General features: G+C 41.3%; 1 protein-coding gene across 5 annotated transcripts in view; it reads right to left on the minus strand.

The window, feature by feature from the left end:
* LOC122539947 (acid-sensing ion channel 2-like) overlaps positions 1-22,577 on the minus strand; it is a 1,330,135-nt gene that overhangs the window by 76,934 nt on the left and 1,230,624 nt on the right. For 4 of the 5 annotated variants that reach the window (XM_043675161.1, XM_043675160.1, XM_043675159.1 and 1 more), the window contains 3 exons: positions 14,449-14,599; positions 13,336-13,392; positions 496-646 (listed from right to left, as the gene is read on the minus strand). In XM_043675161.1, coding sequence (XP_043531096.1) covers positions 496-646; positions 13,336-13,392; positions 14,449-14,599 — 359 coding nt within the window. The remainder of the gene's footprint in view (positions 1-495; positions 647-13,335; positions 13,393-14,448; positions 14,600-22,577) is intronic. The other variant, XM_043675163.1, reaches the window with a different exon arrangement.

Raw genomic sequence — 22,577 nt, forward strand, 5'->3', positions numbered from 1 at the left:
TGGCACAGTGGAAACAGCAGGATGACACTGGGAAATAAAGAGAGTGGAATGACTGGTGGATCACTAACAGAATATTAACTAGTTGCAAATGTATTAAAAGTGGAATTTGTATGAAACAGAGAAATTTGATGGAAATGCACTTTGTCCAATGGGTTGTGGCATTCTATTGTGCACGTTTTTGAGGGTGAATGAACAAGTCTATCCAGATGGCGTTAATATATTTTTGTCTAAGTTAGGAAAATTATTATTTCTGTGCTTACTTTAATGTGTTATCACTCTTACTGATGCAAGATAAAAGAAGGGGATTACCCATGGTATACAATATAAATTGCACTGACTACTTGAAATGCTGGAGTAACAATTAATGCTACTAAGAAAAGACCCTGATTATAAGTTAGAACATGGTCACATGCTCAGGATATGGAAGAAATCTGAAACTGCCGGCTTATTTTCTGAAAACAACAAAGATGTTCATATTATCAGCATGTAACTTACGAAATGTATTTTTCAGTTTTGTTAAATTTCTTTTCAAGATACTTTGCCGAAGTCCTGCTTGGAATCTTTACCATGGACAGCTCCTTGTTGTATCGCGTTAGATAACACGGTGTCTTGCAGAGACAATTATTATTCATCTTTGCCAGGAAGGCTGTAAAGTGAACAAGAAAAGTTAGCTGTCGTCATGGCAGCTGCTTTCTCGGTTCTTATTCATACGCAAATTTACACTTTGGAAGATTTGCTGCCTATTGTGATGTGTGTGCTAATTAAGATGTTGCCAGTCTTAAAGAACGGAACTATCTTTGTCCTCTGCTGTGACATCTACTTTACCCTGCCTTTTCTCTGCCCATTGATCATTCTCAACACTTTCAGCTTGTTGCCAGATAGTAGGCACGCTCAGTCATTAACACGAGACGGGTGCACTATTTTTGGTGTACTGGTTAAAGTGCTTCTGTGAAAAGTATGTGTTATTTTAGCATGGTTCCAAATAAAGAAACAGTACAGTGATTTTGAATCATTACTAAGTACTGAATGACGAAGCCCACAATGACTTACATTGTTGATGTTCAGATAACGCCACCGTTGCTGGTCATGGAAGGGCTGACATTTCTATCTGCAATGTTAGCTAAACATTCATCATGGCATTATCAAATATTTTTTTCTCTCTACCTATTTTAAAGTAAATACTTCTATTGTGTTCTGTTTCCATTCACTTTTTGATTCTAACTTCCTAATATGCATTCAAACAATATTTTTAGGGTCAGTTAGCTCAGTTGGGTGAATGGCTTATTTGCCATGCAGTGATGCCAACAGTTTGAGTCCTACACTAGCTGAGGTTACCATGAAGGACTCTCCTTCTCAATCTCTCCCCCCAACTGACCCTCAGGTTAAACCACTGCCAGTCATCTCTCTCTAATGAGAGTGCAGCTCTATGGTCAGGTATGACTTTACCTTTTTACAATATTTCCGTGGCCCATGACAAACAGGGAATATAAACAACATCAAACTAAATATCCATAGTTATATTACTGCAATGTATTACTATGTAGAATATATCCACTCCTTTAAAAAGACTGAACACAAGGCACATAAGGACACATCCATTCACCAGAATATATTTTAAGCTCTGTTAAAAAAGGTCACTCTTTTCCTTTTGTCTATGGTTAAATAGAAAAACAAAATCAATTCAATCATAAATCTTGACACACCATTTATAAAGTTTCTCCCAATTGGCCCCCAGACAATGCTGAATCACAATGAATTATAAAGCTACCAATACTTCAATCCAAACTATGACCTCAATGATTAAAAGCAAATGAAGCAGAGCAGTGAAATTGAAATGCTGTTCATCCCAAGTGCTCATGATTCTCAAAGTACTTCTTAATTCATTATTCCAAGCTTCCAGCTATCTGGAAAAGCAATGTTGAGTCTGATAGACTGTCCACTTGCCTGCATCACAGAAAGGTTTGGCACGATGCAGATGACACTGTCTGAAACTTTCACAAAGTTAAAAAAAAGATGCCATTCTTGAAAGAATTTGCAACTTTTTTCCCCTTTGCCTTCAATACAGATGAGGAGACTGTTCAGTGAGTAAGCTGTATGGACCTGCATAACAAGTTATGATTTTATTTACTGTGACCTTCATAGGCAGTGTTGCAGAACAAAAAGCTTTTGCTGACTTTGTCCCTGTCAGCTTTTTCAACTGTTGGGAAAAGAAAATGCATGCAGTTAGTGTCATGTTGGTGCTCTCAACTTCTCCGTTAGCTCTCAATTTCCATGGAAGAAGAAATGTTAAAAAAAAAATTCTGTGTGAATTTTACACCAGATTCAGACATGATAATGAGTTGAGATTGGGATGGTTGTAGATGTTCCACTCACAGCTAAGTAATGCACTTGGTTAAATTAACCTTTGAGGAGGGGACGCTGTAATTGGATCTATAAGTAATCTGTGTCAACACGACACCTTTATGTTATTGTGTTAGCATATCATATTGACTCAGAGTATTGCTATACATTTATAGATGGCAGATATGGAAAAGAGGTGCAAGGAGGTCAAAATGTCAATCTGATAACATAGATTTGTTCTGGTGGACAAAACTAACAGAGGTTTGAAAGAAGCATTATTGATGGCTGTACATAACCACAAGGTATTCTACAAATTAACATTCACAAACTTGTAATCCCAGATCTGAAGTGGCATAAATAAAATGCAGCCAGTTTAAATACTAGGTACATTTCATCACAGAGAAAAGACAATGTCTCGATCAGAGGAAGTAAGAATAAAAATTGTATAGAGCATGAATAATCATGGATTTGTAGAGGACTTCAAAAACAAATCCCTTCCATCCCAAAGTCTCAATTTAATCTAAAAGGCCAACTTTCGACCTCAACATCAGCTTATAGCTAATTAATGAGTGGATAGGCGACACGGTGGCTTCGTGGTTAGCACTGCTGCCTCACAGTGCCAGGGATGTGGGTTCAATTCCAGACTCGGGTGACTGTCTGTGTGGAGTTTGCACATTCTCCCTGTGTGTTTCCTTCCCGATGCTCTGGTTTCCTCCCACAATCCAAAGATGTGCAGGTTAGGTGAATTGGCCATGCTAAATTGTCCATAATGTTTCAGGGATGTGTATGCCAGGTGCATTAGTCAGGGGTAAATGTAGAGTAATAGGGGAGGGGAATGCGTTTGGGTGGGTTACTCTTCGGGGGATCGGTGTGGACTTGATGGGCCAAATGGCCTGTTTCCACACTGTAGGGATTCTATTTTTTAAAAAATCAATAGGCAGAGTCTTAAAGGGATCTGAAAGATGTGGGCTGCAGTGAGACTTGTAGCAGAATAACACAGACTATCTCAATGAAGGGAGCAACTCACACCTTTTATGCATCTACCAAGTGTCAAGGTGATTTTCTCACGAGGCAGCAGCAAGTTACCAATTAAAGGGTATTACAGCTTGATAAACATCTTATTAATGCCACACCTTACCTCACTAATATTCAGCTGCCTATCATACCAAATGTTTTGCTAGACATCAGGAGTTGTCAACAGGAAAGTCAGAGTGGGCACTTGGCAAATTTAGCTCATCTCTGGATGGGAACAGCCTCCATCTTGCTCAGGATGAAACAACATCTCAGGACATGCTCTGTGGTCACCAGTCACATGCACCCCTCATGTCATGTAGACATTGGCATCCAATATTTGCCTACCCCTAATGATCATCACTTGGAAAGCAGAGAGCTGCATTACAGGGGACCTCAGCATTGAAAGGCTGCTGTAAGGACACTTTGCACACAGCATCAAGCCCCCAGTTCATAAATTACACCAGATCAGGTCTGCTTGCTTGATCCCTAAACGCTCACTCACTTATCAACTGCCCGCATGCTTGCAATGTTCATGCCTTGCCTTGCCATGAAGCATTTAGCCAGAGCCCAACACTATCAGTACAGCCATATTTATAGGCTCAAATGTGCAGATGCACTGACAGGGTGCTGGTCAGTTGGTATCTGCTCAGGAGGCTGATGACAGCTTACTGTATGGCACATCAAGATGGCAAACTAACACCGATAGCAGGTGCCAGCTGACTGTGCAGCAAAGTTGCTTATTCACCAAATGAACATAACAGAAGTGGGTGGGGCTTGTCAGCCCAGTCAAGGTCAGTCAGGGGGTTCTGGTACCATTGATCATGGCCATAACCTGGGCACAGTCCAGACCCTTGTCTACGGTTAGTCATCTGCTCAGGCCGGGCATGGCCAGAGATATGTCCAAGTACAGTCTGGGGAGTGAATAATGGTCAGTCCTGTAGGCCATCACACAAGATGTGCAGGCGAGGTGTATTAGCCCTTGGGAATGCAGGGTTACAACGATAGGGCTGGGGGTGGGTTTCGGTGCTGGGGGTCAGAGTGTACTCGAAGGGCCGAACAGCCTGCTTCTACACTGTAGGGATTCTATGATTCTACAAGGACACACTGTCTTGTTAGTTTATTACACTTAGTTAATTCACCTGTTCAGGAATGTCTAAAAAATAATGACATGGTTGAAGCTCACAGTGAACTAAGACTATTAAGACAGACACGCAGAGCACAAGACCCAGCATGATTACTCAGGAGTTGTTTCCAGCAGAGTACAGATTTGATGGAGTAGTCTGTTGATAGCTAGTGATACAAAATGGCATTGCACTAGCATGTTTTCACAAAAGAAATCAAAATATTTAAAAACAGATTTGATAAAGGCGTGTAAAATCATAAGGGACACAGTAACTAAGGATAAAGTATTCCCGTTGAAGCAAACATGAAGAATTACAGAATACCCATTTAAAAGGGAGCACGCTGACACAGTGGTTATCACTGCTGCCTCACAGCACCAGGGACCCGGGTTTGATTCCACCCTCGGCCAACTGTCTATATGGAGTTTGCACGTTCTCCTTGTGTTTGCATGGATTTGCTCTGGTTTCCTCTCACAGTCCAAAGATGTGCAGGTTAGATAGATTGGCCATGCCATATTGCCCATTTTGTCCAGGGATGTATAGGTTTGCTGCGGGAAACGCAGGGTTACGGGAATAGGGTAGCGGGGTGGGATGCTCTTCAGAGGTTCAGTGCAGATTCAATGGGCTGAATGCTTCTGCACAGTAAGGATCCTACAAGAGGACTGGCAGAAGAAGCAATGACAACTGGAAGAAAAACCCTATTTACACAATGAATGGTTATGATCTGGAATGCAATGCTTAGAGTGTAGCGGAGGCAGATTTAATTCTGGCTGTCAAAGGAGAACTGCATCATTATCTGAAGAGAAAATGTTTTAGGGCTATGGGTGGGGGAATTATATTAGGCGAGTCATCATGGCAGAAAGCAAACACAGGCACAATGTGTTAAAGGGCCTTCTTGTTGTGCTGTAACCATTCTACGTATCCATGTTTCCATAAAATTACATTTTACGCCTCAGACAATCTACATTTAATGTACCAACAGTCTGCAAAATTTCTTTTCAATCGATACCTTCAGGTACATTACTAGAAAATGATTTTACTCCATGATGCAAGGCATGGTGCTGCCTTTTGCTCTGCCCATGGTACAACGTATCTAATTCGGGTCACTGCAAAATCAGTGAAGGCTGGTGCCAAAGAAGAATGAAGCCCAACATCAAAGCTCGAAATTGTTGGAAAATCTGGAAACATTAAAGTCTGAAAGAAGGTCCAAATGATTATGGGGAAAGTACAGAGGAGGCTCAAAAAGGCTGGCAATATCACAGCACAGTGGCTCAGTGGTTAGCACTGCTGTCTCACATTGCTCGGGACCCGGGTTTGATTCCGGCCTTGAGCAACCATTTGTGTGGACTTTTGCACATTCTCCCCATATCTGTGTGGGTTTCCTCCCACAATCCAAAGATGTGCAGGTTTAGTTAATTGGCCATGCCAAATTGCCCATAGTGTTCAGGGATGTGTTAGTGAGGGGAAAATGCAGAGTAATAGGGTGGGGGAATGGGTTTGGTTGGGATAGCCTTCAGAGTGTCAGTGTGGATTTGTTGGGCTGAAGGGCCTGTCTCCACAAAGTCGGGATTCTATTGTAACGTCAAGAGTCATAAGGCATTTTTGGTTCATAGCCCAGACTTCCATTATAATGCTGAAACACCCAAGCCTCAGCATAAACATTGTTTAATTGACAGCTCCACTCTTAGCTATCTAGTCAATTGTAATATGGGTAATTACACAAGATTAAGAGGTTTCAAGTGTTGTCAGTTTGTGCTGTTGCAACATTAAAGGATCTGAATGACTGAATTTTTTATTACTCTGTATAAAATAACCTTTTCTCACATAGTGGAATGTTATGAAGTAGTTAATCTTTAATGCATTTTAACACATTCTACTGTCATTCTAGGGTTCATTAGTTCTGTAAAGTATACAGTGGTTAAGGGATATGGAGGAGCCATGGTTTGCAGGAGAGGCATGGGGAGTGGATGGAGGACACAGCCTGGAGTAGGAGGCATGCTGGCATTTTATACTTACCTTTTGAAAGATTCCCTCAACCCAACTATGGTTCATGACATCTCTGATATGTATTGAACCATGAACCTTTCAAAAACTGGCTTTACTCGTGAACGTTCCAGAGGAGTTGGTTATGCCAAACCCTCCAATGGTGACAGGCTGATCAGTATGGCTGGCTGTGGGCTGATGATCTGAACCAGTTCACACCTTTTCGAAGGCTCAGGTGAAATTGAAAACTTGGGGCCCAGAATCTTGGCAATGCTTGCTATTTTTAGAGAACTCTGAACTCGGTGAACGGAAGCCATCATTTCAGCCCTCAAGCATGCTCTGGTGCATGCATGAATGTCTAAATAACATCTACTCTATCCATTTAAATTCTGTTGCTAGCAACATGCAGTACTAATGTAGAACATCTTCACAAATTAGGGAGCTGTGTGTAAACACTTGAAAATTCAATTTTCAAAACAGGAAGTGGACTGTGAGTACATTAAATTAGGATAATAACTGTATGTACTGCACTGATGTAATCACCTTTATCTGAAGCTATTAAATGCTAGTGACTGGAAGGGACGCTCTGGCATGTTTACAACAATCCTGCAACAACACTGCTGAATACAGGGATCTGTGCCCTTTCATCTTGTAAGATAGATAGGCTAACTGCTTGATAAAACACCAGTGCCCATTCGCCGAACATACCTACGTTTTACGTTCCTCAATGAGGGCTGTGTCCTTCTCAAATTTAGCTTCCAAATTTCTGGGCTTCTCTTGATATTAAAACTATACTTTTGGACTGTACTTCGGAAAGCTTAGCTTATATGGCTCTGATCCGCTATTCTCTTGCTTAAATTGTAAAGTAACTTTGATCAGCTGACAGCCCCTCCTTCACCACAGTTCACTTCTGGGCCTGTGACCCGTCCCCTGGCTTGACTGGGCTTGAAGGTTCAGCTACAAACTGAAACCAGAGTCATGCTTCTCGGAATTGAGGTGACACTGAGTGCAGCTGCTGTTCTCTTCTTCCCGCAAACATTCTACACATTTCCTGGATTTTCATTCCTAAGAAGTACTTCCATCAATGCATTCTTTTCGATCCTGCCATTCAAACAATTTTCAGTCTTCACTCATTTCTGAACTTGAACAGCAATTCATTGGATGCCCAATGGCACCTCTGCCTCACTTAATTTGACTTTATCTCACCATGGGATTTTTGACATCATCTCTGAACTTGCTCCTAATGTTTGCTCTATATTCCTGCCAACAATATCCTAGCCCAGTTTCTGGGTAGACGGAAGTTTCTAACAGTGCTGGAAGCTCCAACATGAGGACTCTTTGGGAATTGTTCCAGAAGCTTGAATGCTCTCCAGGTCTATCCCACAATAATGTCTCAAACTGAGACTTGTGTTTCGAGGTGCTTATCTGGATTGTTACCCAGTACCTGTTGCACAGAGAAACCTAGTTTAACTCCGGATGTTCACCTCAACCCTGTGATTAACCCTGGATTCCAGACTACCCCCCTCACACCCTGGCTATCCTTGCACTATCTCCTGTCCCAACACAACACTACAATCTGACTTCCCTGATCCCACCTGATACTCTGTCCAATGTGACTCACCCCTGACCTGACAACTTCTCCCGACTGCAATATCCTGGCCCACCGACCATAGTATACATCTCAGCCAGCTCCCTAATACCCCTACCTACCACCCCATCCTCCAGTCACCGTACGCACTGGCCACCTCCACCCAATGGTCACTCCATTCACCTCTCACTCATCTACATGTGGACACCTGCTCCTCCACCATCCTATTTTCCTGCTATTCTAAATCCTTGCCAATTACCATACCCACCTTATTCCCTTATGTATCCTCTCCCTTTACTTAACTTACCCAGCTCCTTACCCACTTAAATTATCAACCCCTATCCATCCCATCCTTATATACTTACCTTTATTCTGTGACTTTTCAAAGAAGCTTTTAGGGATTGAAATTCTGTATTTACCAGAATACCAGTAAAAGTGGGTGCACAGATTTTCTGTATTACTTCTTCCGAGGTTTACTGCAGTGTGTTCGTTCTGAAGGATCCTGTATCAGCTGTTTGCTCAGGAAGATTGGCAGAAGTTAAGTGTGTATTTCTTTTTGTTGGATTAGGTTCAGAAATAAGGTTTCTGATCCAGACCAGATGATCTGGGCCTTCATGTATCCTAATATTTTTAATTGGGTGTGTGTAACAGAAATTTTCTCTGCATCGAGTCACATGCACAGATCTGAACCCATTTCTCCTACTTCCATCTTTATGACTCCTCTCATCTTGTCATCATACCTTGTTTCATTGGTAAGGAAGTTAGATATTCTCCCCTCTCAAATTCATTCCAACAGTCCTGCCAGAATCACATCTTAAATAAATCTGCCATCTTCCTCTGTGTGTCTATTGGCACCCTCCAAAGAGCTTATCAAGTATCTGTTACTGCCTCTTAATGAGCAGTAACACCATTTACTCTCTGCTATTTTCACACCCCTTCCCACCAATTCCCCACAACCCCCCCTCCCCCGCCCCCAATAAAAGCCATGGCTAATCCTGTCAATCTCCTTCCCACCCATTTCACCCCTCCCCAGGTTTGGCACTGCCAGTAGATCAAATCTCTTGGCACCTCTTCCAGGAAGTCCCTTCATCTGAGAACAAGACTATCATTATCCATGGATGGATTGCATCGACATCATGATGGAAATCTGGTTGAGAGTTGATGACACTTGACCAGTAAATGAAGCCATCCCAGTTGGTTAGACCTTTCACTGCTTGTCCACATGATCGCTGTGGCAGTGTGGCTCTGACCACCAAATTGGAATATTGGAGCAGGAATAGGCCATTCAGCCCATCTAACCTACTCCACCATTGAATAAGATCAAGACTGATCAAAAATTTCACAACTTTTTATACAGTGTCCCTGTAGTCCATGACATTACTGATAATCAAAATATTATCAACCCCTACTTTATATATACTCAAAAGCAAAGTTTCTGTAGTTCTCTAGGGTAGGGAATTCCAAAGATTTATCACCCTCTGAAGAAAAGGACTGTCCTCATCTCAGTCTTAAATGAAATCTTGATCTATTTCTCTCAGTCTTCCTTCAAGCATCTCACTTTTGTTGATCCAGGTACCTTGGAAATATTATCAGCAAGAGATGGTAATATATTGGTAATATCACTGCATGGGTACGCCAAAGGTCTAAGCTAATGCCTTGGGGACATGGGTTCAAATCCCACTATAGCAGCTAGTGCAATTTGAATTCATTTAATGCATCTGGAATTAAAACTGATTCCCAGTGATAGTAACCATAAAATTATCACTAATTTTTGTTTGCTAATGTCTTTTAGAGAGGGAATCCTGTCACTCACACCTGGTCCCATCTACAGGATCTCCACACTCACAACAATTTGATTCCTCTTAACTGCCCTTTGAAAAAGCATAGGGAACCACTTGGATATAGGCCAATAAAGGATGGATAACAAACACTGGTATTCTTCCGTCTCTGCTTTAAGTCACTTCTCATTCTTGCTGCTTTCAACCTTCATGTCAATTAATGAAGTTATTTCTACATTCACTCTCCTTTCTTAATTTCTCTCTTCACAAAAACTCCCAAAGCCATGTTTACCATCACCCCTTTAGCTTCACAGTTCTATGTCAGTTTGCTACTCCTTTCACTACTTCAGTCCCAGGTATTAGATTACTTACAGTGTGAAAACAGGCCCTTCGGCCCAACAAGTCCACACCGAACCTCCAAAGAGCAACCCACACAGACCCATTTCCCTACACCTAACACTACGGGCAATCTATCATGGCCAATTCACCTGACCTGCACATTTTTGGACTGTGGGAGGAAACCGGAGCACCCAGAGGAAACCCACGCAGACACGGGGAGAATGTGCAAACTCCACACAGACAGTTGCCTGAGGCGTGAATTGAACCCGGTTCCCTGGCACTGTGAGGCAGCAGTGCTAACCACTGTGCCATCGTGCTCCAGGCCCATGGCTGGGCACTTGACAAGAAGGACTGTAAAGTTGAACTTTATTTCTTTATTTTTCTGCCTTTATATTCTATGTTTTGGTTAACTTGCTCTGTTTTAAGATGGTGCTGGAAATTGACGACACTATGCAACATTTTTTACTGCATTTTGTAACAAACAACACATGACAATAAATAAATCAAACCAAATCAATGTAAGACCATCTTTGATTGCTTCTTTGTATTGCTCTCAATTCATCTACCTCTTCTGTTCCAAACTGCACATGTTTGTGTGTGTTACCAGAGATCGCTTTCGTCCAATTCATTAACAACCACACTTTCAAAATCCTAATTGAGAGTATACATCAGCGGCCCCTAACATCTGCATTTTTGCCCTTTGTTTCATCAGACCAAACTTCTCCAAGTTCTTCCTTCTGAAAGTCTGTTGCCTGCGCGTTAACTCCCATCAATTTCCTTATTCCAACCTCTTCCATCAGGCAGAAGATACAGAAGCTTGAACACATGCACCAAGAGGTTCAAGAACAGCTTCTTCTCTACTGTTTTTAGGCTGCTAAATGGACCTCTCTAATTTCAAATAGTGTTGAACTTGCCTTTGTGCACGTCCTGTGCAACTCTAACCTGTAAGCCTCACTTGGTCTAAGCACCCTATGGTCTGTACGTCCTTGTTTGCTATGATCATCCTGTACTGCTCACAAAACCTTTCACTTTACTTGGGTCCATGTGACTAGAATAAATCAAAATCCAATCCAAATCAAATTGTCTCTGTTCTTGCTGACCTTAGTCAAGCAATATCTCAATTTTAAAATTCTCAGCCTTGTTTTTCTTATAAAGGTCTAGCCCTTTCCTATCTGTCATCTCCTCCAATCCTATTACCCGTGGAGATATCCGTGCTCCTCTAAATCAGGCCTCTACTCCATTTCCATGTATTAATACTGATGGCTTTGTCTTTAGCTGGCTCGGCCTCAAGCTTGCAAAACCTCTCCCTGAATATCTTCACCTTTCTATCTTATTTTCCTGTTTTAATACACGTCTCAAAATAAACTTAAGCTTTTAGTTGCCTAACATATCTTTCATATTTGAATGTCATACTTTCATTTTATAATGCTTCGACAAAACACTGGAGGCACTACATAGATATACGTTGTGTTGTTTAGTCCTGAACGTAAGCTCACAAGTGAATTATCCTTTGCGTTCTGGTCGATATTCATCCCTCAATCAATATCACTAAACAGATCATCTGGTCATTGTAGTAGGATCGTACTGAGTTGCAGACAGAGTTAAATTTCTCCTCATGCCAATGAACAACAAACTTTACTAACTCTGTACATAACTGGGTAGGAAAGAACATTCCTTTAACTGTGTAGGCTGGGTCACAGTTCCATGTGTAGATATTCCATTTCCCCCTGCCAGCAGCCACCACTGACATCAATTTCATTAGTATAGTTGGATTTAACCATTATCCTAGAGGCATTATCAAATTTCCTGTGTCTCAGCATAAATCCCACCTTTTCCCAGTTACTATTTTCCCTTCACAGCTGATGCTAGAACATCTGTGTTTCTCCAGCAATTTCTGCTTTTGTACCACACTGTTGTTGGTTGTTTAGAATTATAGAAAGCACTTTTGTCTGCACCTTGCATTTGTGTCAGTAGTGGCTCACTTTGAAGCATTCTAAATTGAGTCAGGAATGTTCCAGGTTCAAGACCCATTTCAAGACTTGAGTCCAAACATTGGTACTAATACTTGAGTGAGAGAGGTGCTGAATTTCAGATTTGATATTAAACCAAAATTCTGTCTGCCTTTTCAGTTAGACATGAAATATCCCAGGATGCTATTTTGCAGAAGTCCAGGAGCATTGTCCATAGTCTTCTTGGTAATATTTATCCCTTCTCCAATTTCACAAAAACCTGGTCATTAGGACATTGTTGTTTATGGAAGTTTGCTGAGTGTAAACGTATTGCCAAGAGTCCTGTGTTACAAGGATGATTATACTTCAAAAGTGCTTAACTAGCTGTAAAGCACATTCAGCAATTGTAAAAGGCAATATACAAATGTAATTCTTTCTTTACTGTCAGAGCTGAGCACTATTCAAAGCTTTCAAGGCATCAAGTTGAAAAAGTTGACAACAGGAACTATTTCTTCTGATCAGAGCCTGGACAAGGAGGCATACTCTTAAAAACTAAAAACAGAATTTTCACAAGTGAAATGAGAAAACATTCTCACCATTAAAGGGTGAGGAGTTCTGGACTAATTTTCTCAAGCAACAGTTAATGATAGGGCAACTGTAAATTTTAATTCTGAGATTGATTAATTTTTGTCACTTGCATTGATAGGCTGCAGGGCCTGTCCAAAGGGGTCTCTGACTACTCACCCAAAGCTCTATGCTCCCTGTTCTACATTGGTTTCTGGTTAAGCAACATCTTCATTTTAAAATTCCCTGAGTTGTTTTAAAATATCTTATGGGCTTGTCCTTCCTTATTTCTGTAATCTCCACCAACCTCACAGCAGTCAAGTTTATGTGCTCCTCCAACTCCAAGTTCAGGAACATCCTGAATTGAATCGCTCCATCGTTGGGGTGTATTTCCAGTTACCAAAGTTCCTATCTTTGGTGTTCCTTCCTTAAATCCCTCTGTTTGTCTTCCACTCTTTCTTCCTTTCAGATAGTCTTCGAAAGTGACTCTTTGGCCAAGCCTTTGAACAACTGCCTTAATATCTTTTCATGCAATTCTGTGTCAAATTGGAAGTGCCTTGTGAATTTAAATATGTTGTCAACACCATGGAAATGCATATTATTGCTGTTCTTGCCTAGTATTGTGCCCAGTCCAACAAGCTGAGGGGAAACCAACTCACCTAATGTTGGCTCCGCACATTCCTTGTATTGTTCAGGGGTGCAATAGTGTGCATCACCTGCAATAAAAAGCACAGAAGCTTGATGTGAAACTCTGAATATTCTATTGTCCTTTTGTGATCATTTTAGATAAAGAAAAATATAAAATATCTTTTTCTTCAGATATTGTGGCAGTGTATTTCTGGGATTGGTTCAGATGCATTGATTTTTATAGCAAAGGCAGATCCCAGTTTCCTGGCAATTGCTCCTTAGTCAGTCCAAAACTATTCCCATTGCTCTTCTCTTCTCATAGCTCTGGATCCTCCACAGTTTCAGAAATTCACCTACTTTACCCTGAAAGATGCAATAGTCTTTGATTCAAACCATCCTTGTGCTGCTTACAGAACTCTCGAAATCTATGTAATGACTGTCATCTTAGATTCCAATCCTGTGAAATTTGGCTAACAATCAAATCTGTGGATCATAAATGCAACTCTCAAAATTTATTATTGACTAACTGTCAAGTGACAGTAAAGAATCCAGGGACACTGTGGCTAACCTAAATATAGTTTTGGTGAATCCGAACATGTAATGGATTCAATGATTTAACATTTCCAGCAACTAAACCAGTTTCTGCACAAGTTATGGATTTGTAAGAATAGAGTTGCAAAGCAGGTTGTGTAGATGAGTGGATGAAGCTATGAAGAGGCAAAGCCAAACTAAATGAGTGGACAACTCTCTGACAGATGGAGTTCAAGATAAGGCTATTCACTTCGAGTGTAAGAAAGACAAAGTGGAATATTTTCCTGATGTTGAGAGATTCCGACCTGCCCTTGTGGCTGCAATACTAATACAACTAGTGGTTCAGTATCTGTTGGTAAGATGTTAGTAGTGGGAGGTTAGGTGATGGTGATGGCATTGAATGTCAAAGGGGTGACAAGTAAATTCTCTTTTATTGAGATAGTCATTGTCTGGTATTTGTGTGGCATGAATGTTACTTGCTATATGACAGCCCAAACCTGGAAACTGCAGTTTGTAAAGCAGCACTATTATTATTTCAAGTTATTTTCTAACTACCAGAATGTCACACAGTAGATTGTGAAATAGTATAAGCAGAAACACTGGCTCTCGTTTACCTGGCATATGCACCATCCGACAGTTGCAGTTCTCCACCAGGTATCTTGTTTCACAGTCAATCCTACAAGCTGTGATGCTATAGCTTGGGAAAAAGTCTGTGTTGACAGCTGAAGACTGACAATCTCCCCAAGGTGGTGGCAGGTATATCAGCTGCAAGCAGAAACATACTGTGATTAACCTTTTCAACAAAATCCCAAAATTAATTGGCTCACACTTCAATAGTATAATAATCACTTGATATGGCTTTATGGTTAGGTTCATTTTAGCAATATTTACATTCTATTATATTTAACAAAGTTACTAATTCTGGTAAGCTTGCAGAAGGACGTAAGTGATAATGTTTAAACCTAAGTTTGAACTGCAAGTACAAAGAAGTAGCTTTCAGTTTTCAATTTTCAATTTCTTCTCGTAACTCTTATGAACACAGGAATGGTAAAGGAGATGAACATTAAATTGCAATGCTCGACTCTTTAAGGAACAACCTTTCAAATGAGACATGTTGTGAACATAAAGGTGTTCAACACTCCAATTTTGCATTAGCCTTTACTTTCAAGACAGAAATTATGCAGCTTCATTGAGGTACACAGCACTATGCAGAAAGTGATAGCAATTGAAGATTTCAACATTTCCACATCATAATCAGCAAATACATTGTGTTTAAATTGCAAGAGTAATTCCGGACATTGTTCAATGGTTAATCATGGCTTGCAAGCAAGTGTTTACTTAGATTTTCTCAACATTAATACCAATTTCACAGTTAGACACTTTTATTTGAAATGGATTAATACTGGTGTTAAAATAACACAGTAGAAAACGTGGCTGAACAATTCTTGGTCAGACTGCCAGAAAAATCAAACTACTAGGCTAACCACATCAAGAAAGATTATAAAGAGCACTGAGACTGATACTCAATGTTAATTATCACCATTGTCTGTCAATGAATAAGCTTTACTTACTTGCCACCTACTTAACTTATCTAAAATTAGAATATATACTTTTAAAAATAGTTCACTCACTGGGATCTGGAATGACAACATGCTAAAATTTCTGATGATGGGCTTAAACCCAAGACATCGACTCTCCTGCACTTCGGATGCTGCCTGACCTGCTGTGCTTTTCCAGAGCCTCCCTTTCTGACTCTGATCTCCAGCATTGGAGTCCTCACTTTCTCCTAATACTTACCAGCCAGACCTAATCGGATCAGATAGGCTGAGTTTCCCTTCATGCAGAAAGAGACAGCTAAGGGATGAGTGAAAAGGTTTGATAAAGGAAATGTACAGATGTTGTTACTACATCCACATGAATGAAGGGCAAGCCTGATGAATCAGGAGACCTTTTCCTGCCCTTCATTTTCCTACAATGAGAAAAAAAATTGACATAAACCAGAAATACAAAATCAGCATCATCAGCATGTCTGTATGGGGCAGGATAAGTGCAGTCTTGGCACATCAAAGCTTAATATAATGCTTCATGTTCATGGTTTAGTCTACTTGTGCTCTACGTTGTTGAATAAGTGCATTAGGCTTTGAAAGGGTTCATTCTGAGGACAGCATTAAGCACTACCCAAGATGATAATGTTATCGCTGTGTCTGCCTGGGTTTCCTCTGGGTGCTCAGATTTCCTCCCACAGTCCAAAAATGTGCAGGTTGGTTGATTGGTCATGCTCTGTTTCCCATAGTGTCCAGGGATGTGTAGGCTAGATGGATTAACGGTGGGAAATACAGTGTTACAAGGATAGAGGTGGGTCTGGGTGGGATGCTTTCTGGAGGGTTGGTGTGGACTCAATAGGCCGAATGGCCTGCTTCCACACTATAGGGATTCTATGATTCTATATGGACATTAATATGAGGATAGCTTGAAGAAGTCCCAATACTGCAATCTCACTATCAATGTATACCATAGTGATATAACTTGCAAACAAACTGCTTGTTTAAGACAAGAGCCTCTTCTTGTTAGATTACAAACCAGTTGTTCTCTACCACACTAGATCAGCTAGACTCTGTCAATCCTTACTAGAAAAGAGGGTGGTGGCAACAAATCTATCAAAGGTATCTTTTACCAAGATGTGCCCTGTGAGGACCGACCACATGATGTTTAATAGCCATAATGAAGTCCTGTGGCACAGTGGGTGTGACCCTTACCACTCATCAGAAGCTCTGGGTTTCAGACTCAACTCAGGACCTGGAAACCTTTTTCACATACATCAATGTCAGGCAGTAAGCGGAGGAGAGAGTCCCAGTCTATCACATGATGGAAAGAAAGTTACAGCTTCCACCATATCAGGACTCATTGCTCCAGGCCAAAACATGGATATAAAAAGCACATTTGACCACAACAACTCAAACCCCTTCAGCTAACCGCATCACCCTGGCTGCATTACATTTTGCTACGATGTAGCACTAATGCATGTCAAACATACAAATTTCTCTCGCTATACCTTTCTGCGATTTTATAGGAGTATTATCCTGCTCTGAGCTACATTCTGCTCATAAATTCTCATTCCTGCTTTTGCTCAGGGCTAGCCCTTTGAACTTGTATTGTAATTGTGATAAACATGCCATCTCACACTGACAGATTCACATTTCTAATCATCTCATTGAGAAACTCAGGTTGAATTTTTGATATGATTTTACTCTAGAATGCTTAATCACATGGAACAATTTTATGTTATCTACCATGACTTTCCAAAAAGAGATTTGGTCTCAGTGAAATTCACTTCTATGCCTGTACCAAGTGTAAGGAAAAATGCAGCACACCAGATCAAAATCCTAAGGCAGGAAAAGGAGGTAATCAAAACAAAAGGAGTTACTCAGACTTTATTTTAATAAATTTAAACTGTTTTGCTTGGCGTGTCGTTTTGCTTCCTTCTTTACTTGCACCTGCTTCTGGACTCATTCTAAATTAAAATATCCATGAAATGCTCAGACTAAACGTGATTATGGATTCTGGTACAAATTCTCTGGAGGTTCTGGCTATTTCCATCAAAATAATTTGCACATCCAACGTTACCACCATGTTTATTTTAGCCTGTGGTATATAGTTAGAACACTACAAGTTGGCCTGCTACACTGAATCCACTCATAGTGGTCTGGATGGGTTGGGTCGTAAACATTTCAGCCTGAGGTTCTGAGACACAGCAAGCTGATCTGGCACCTGGCATAAATAATTGAAGTTGTAGTGCAGACATTGAGCTTAGGCCTCAGGATATGAATGAGTTGTAACACAGCGAGCCAATCTGCTGTAATCTAATTGAAACATGCTGGATGGAACAGCAGTGCTATCCTAGAGGCTTGATAATATAACTAGGGCATGAATGAACTACCACATGCTCCTCCAATCTTGTGCTAATCCTGAGATTGAGGCCACCTCTCCAATATATCTAACATGCCTGGCTTGTCCCAATGTCCTTCATACTTAACTAATGTCACTGATGCAACATAAACTATTGGGGTGACACTACAGTCTCCACGAATATAATCTCTTCATTATTGGAAACTCTTAATAATCATCTCAAGTCCTGATCAGGATAATGATTGGGGAACCATTATATTCTCACTGGTTGCAAATGTTTCCAGTAATCTTTTGTTTTAAGAAGTCAACCCTTGCATAATGCCTTTAGCAGCATGATTTTTAAAAAAGAACAATATGCCACATAAGGAAGCGTTAGGTCAGATAGATGAAAGCTTGGTCGTGAGGTGGGTTTTAAGGCAGGAAATGACTCACAAGAGATGGAGGGCTGCAGAGAAGGAACACCAGAGCCCAGGGCCTGGGTAACCGATGGTGTAGCCACCAATGATGGAGCAATGGGAACGTACCAGAGACCAAAATTAAAGGATTGTAAATGTCTTGAAGGGTTGCAAGAGGTTGCACAGATAGAAAAGTGCAAGGCCAGGGAGGGATTTGAAAGCAAGTATTAGACCTTGAATACCAAGGTCAAAATCTTTCAAAGTTTTCCTGGCTGCAAAGGCCAGGAATGAAAACACTGTGAAATTTAATTCAGAATGCAGCAATGGGAAGATCGAGTCTGTCCTGGTCAAAAACAACCATTTAATGATTCTAATCCCATCTTCCTGCACTTGGCCAGAGCCTTGTCACCTTGCCATTGCAAATGCACATCTAAATACTTTTAAAAATGTCACAAGGGTTTCTGTTTCTACCAGCCTTACAGACAGTGAGTTCCAGATACTCACCACACCCCTATCTGGTGCACACTTAGGCAAGAATCTGTCGGCATTAAGGGAAACCATGATTAAATGGGAGGTGCAATTGCTCACTTACAGTGGGATAGCAATTAGTGGGATGTGAATGAGCTACTAGATAGCTACAACCCCAAACAGCAGAACTCAGGGATTAAATGAATGGCCCTTGCCTCCCAGCAAAATCTTTTGAATTTGGCTGTAGCTTCATGAAAATGGGAGGTGTACCATGTACAGAGGCACTCAATCCCCAATTGCAGGAAAAGTGAATGGTGGGAAATGGGCGAGTTACTTACAGCTACTGTGGCACTTGCCTTTTAATCCCATAGCCTTCTTGGTCTGGGAACCTCCTTGCACTAACCTCCAACCACCTTTATTGTAGGATCCAGTAACAATTCTTAATGCACTCCCTGTAGATCTCCGGACAGCAATCACTGTTTCTGATGATGTTGCCACTGATAGCTCTCAAGAGCAGGAATTCTACCTCACAAGTCCTAGTGCTGGCCAGTTAAAGACCGATGGGCTTTGCACTAACAGGTGGAATTTTTGTTTGAGACTAAGTGTGGAAGTGGGTATAAAAGCAGGAAGGATTTTTGTTCAGGGGTCAGTTTGGGTTTTACCAATGAATTACATTTTCCTAGCACTCATTAGATATTTATGCATGGGGTAAAATGTCAAATTTTGAGGTCAGGAGGTTCTGATACCTGTTGGAACATTCCAGGCTCCAACATTTGGGCACCTTATAAATACGTGTCCAGACAGTTCTTCACTCTCTGCAGTTCAGGATCCTCACTCAAGGTCAGCTCATATCCGCCATTCATCCCTGGAGATGTTAAAGACCTAGCGTAAAACAGGGCCATGCTTTAGTGATGCCTTCCTAGAGGTTGTCATGGCTTTCATCGAGAGAAGGGAAGTTGTTGTCATTATGGATGACAACTGGAGGCTACCCTAATTGATGAAGGCAGCTTACTGTACTTTGCCAGGATAAGTACTATTCTCTACTCAATGTTTCGTACTCCTTTGGGTGTGAATTGTTATTGTAAGGTTTCCACTACACAGGGCTCTCAGACAGGAGATTGGATGCCAGGCATCTTCATTCCTGATGAAGGGCTTTTGCCTGAAACGTCGATTTTCCTGCTCTTTGGATGCTGCCTGCCCTAATGTGCTTTTCCTGCACTACTCTAATCTTGATCTTCATTAGATGCCTCACATGTAGTCAACGTCTGTCACTTCATTTCACTAACCAGCGTAGCACTACTTGCACCCACAGTGACACTGCCTCTCACATCTGCTAGGATTCACACTTAAAATATAAAAGAAGTTACAACAATCAGCAGCTTGTTCACCAGAAGGCCACTGAGCTAACACCCAACTAGGAGAATATACATGTGTGATAGCCTTTCCCAAATAGCTTCCATAGGACAATAACACAACCACAAAAGATGGCCCTTTGAGTCGAGCTCTTTTTTGAGTTCAGCTCTACTTGCTTTCCACATTTGGGTTTGTTGGAGTCAGCTGGTGTCTCTGCCTCACTTGGGCAAGCTTGTTGACCCAGACAGCCTTCACCCCTAACATATCCATTTTGGGTGAAGAAAAGCCTCAGTATGAAGATGCGATGTTACTGAAGATATGCGTACTCACTGGAGCATGGAGGAAGTAATCTACTTATCTGGCACATCATTTATAAATATATAATATATATGGGTCAGGTTTGTGATCATTTATATTTAACTAATAAGACTGCATCTGTGAACGTAACTGTAGTGTTAAAGAGTTTTCATGACCTTTTATTGAATGAAAACAGGCTCTCGATGAAGATCAGGAAATCGCCCAGCCTTGAAAATCCTAGAGCTGCTCAACAAAACCTTAATGCACCACTGGGAAATTGATTTTTTAAAATCTCATTGAGGTTTGCCTGCCCGCCCTTCTGAAAGTTCCAGGCAGGTATAGAAGATTCTGCTCTTGATTTCAACATTGACATATGATGCTTCGGACCTTAAGATTTTTTTGACCAGCACAGAAACAGTAGTCTGCATTCTCACTCCTGTCACAATTCAAGTGAGTTACATTGCTACATTAATGGGATGTAAGTCTCCTTCAGGGAGAAGGCCCTGCTTCCATTTTCTTCTGTACATTTATACCCTTGTTTTCTGGAGTTCATTCCATCCAGGCAATGTTTTCAGCAGTCATTTCATCAAAATGACACCAGGCCGTATTAGTATTTCCATCAGTTCTGTGTGCCAGCATTGGCTCGGTGATAAATTTCTCACTTTGAGGCAGAATGACCTGGGTTCAAGCTTCACTCCAGAGACCTTCACATACAAATGTAGCTAATAGTCCTTTGAAACGGGACTGTACTGTACTGTACTGCTGGGGAACTGGGAGGTTTCAGAAACATGTTTGCTAGTCGTTCTTTAATGCAGCCACTTTGTGTTTGTATCTGATTTCCAAAAGAAGACAACCCACATCAGTTAACCCCAGCTCCACTATTTAAAGGCCAGGATGAGACTCGTAACACTGTGCAAGTTTTAGCAGAGCGAGAAGCTGCAGTGATGGACTCAGAACAATGCAAGATAGCTCCACATTTTATTGATGCCTCCAACTGTGGATTTGGTGAGCTGTAAAGGGTTGCAGGGAGATTCTGATCTCTGCCAATGGGAGAAAGAGGAGGACTGCCTCAGAATCAAGAAGCTAAAGCCCCCAGAAGCTGGTGAGGAGTTTGACAATGGGAGTGTGATGTCACACACCTAGATTAATTAACACAAGACATTTAATGACCTAATCAGGGAAAGACGGTTGCAATGACTCATTCAAATATATTCTTTTAATGTGTCTAACCCCAAATGCCTTTACTCTGCATTCCAATCAACTCCTGCACATCACTCTTTGTGCCAACTTAGCTTGCAGGTGCATTTATCCCACCCCTTTAGCCACCTCCACACATCTCCATTTGAACATCTAGCACTGCCATTCACTCCCATCTGAATGTAACATCACACCCAATACCCTCAATCAATGCTGTCACCTTTTTCCTCAATGCTTTTCATTTCACACCATCACTGGTCACTTATTCCTAGCCTTTCAAGAGCACAGAAGAGGAAGAGGCTGAGAATCAGCAATGGTGCTCCATCCACCTCCATATTAGGAGTTACAGAGTAGGAAGCTCTGCAGAGTAGCTACGACAGTGGCCATTAGTGATTAAAAGATCTAGCTGTCAGGTATTAAAATGAAAAAAAAAACATACATGGCCTGCAACACTCACTCATGTTGATGCTAAGGTTGGAGGTTTGAGCTGTACAGAGAGACTGAATAGGCTGGGGCTATTTTCTCTGGAATGTCAGAGGCTGAGGAGTGACCTGAAAGAGGTTTAAAAGATCATGAGGGGCATGGATAGGGTAAATAGACAAGGTCTTTTCCCTGGGGTGGGGGAGTCCAGAACTAAAGGGCATAGGTTGAGGGTGAGAGGAGGGAGATTGTAAAGGGATCTAAAGGGCAACTTTTTCACGCAAAGTGTGGTGTGTGTATGGAATGAGCTGCCAGACGAAGTGGTGGAGGCTGGTACAATTACAACATTTAAAAATCACCTGGATGAGTACATGAATAGGAAGGCGTTAGAGGAAAATGGGCCTAGTGCTGGCAATTGGGACTAGATTAATTTAGGATATCTGGTCGGCATGGATCAGTTGGACTGAAGGTTCTGTTTCTCTGCTGTACATCTCTATGACTGCATGACTCTATGTTGACTTGATGTCAGAGGCCACTGAAATGAAATAATTTAGAACTTTGGTGCCCTGATATTTCTAATTCATATCCTTCCTCCCCCCTTGTTTCATCAAGTATGTAGCTGAAGGTGGTGCAGGAGGAGGGTGAAGACTCCTTGGAGGGGATGATTCACTTTGACAATGCACCTTCACAGACCTTCCACCAGTTCA

The sequence above is a fragment of the Chiloscyllium plagiosum genome, chromosome 33 (genome assembly GCF_004010195.1).
Source record: "Chiloscyllium plagiosum isolate BGI_BamShark_2017 chromosome 33, ASM401019v2, whole genome shotgun sequence".
NCBI classification, from domain to species: domain Eukaryota; kingdom Metazoa; phylum Chordata; class Chondrichthyes; order Orectolobiformes; family Hemiscylliidae; genus Chiloscyllium; species Chiloscyllium plagiosum.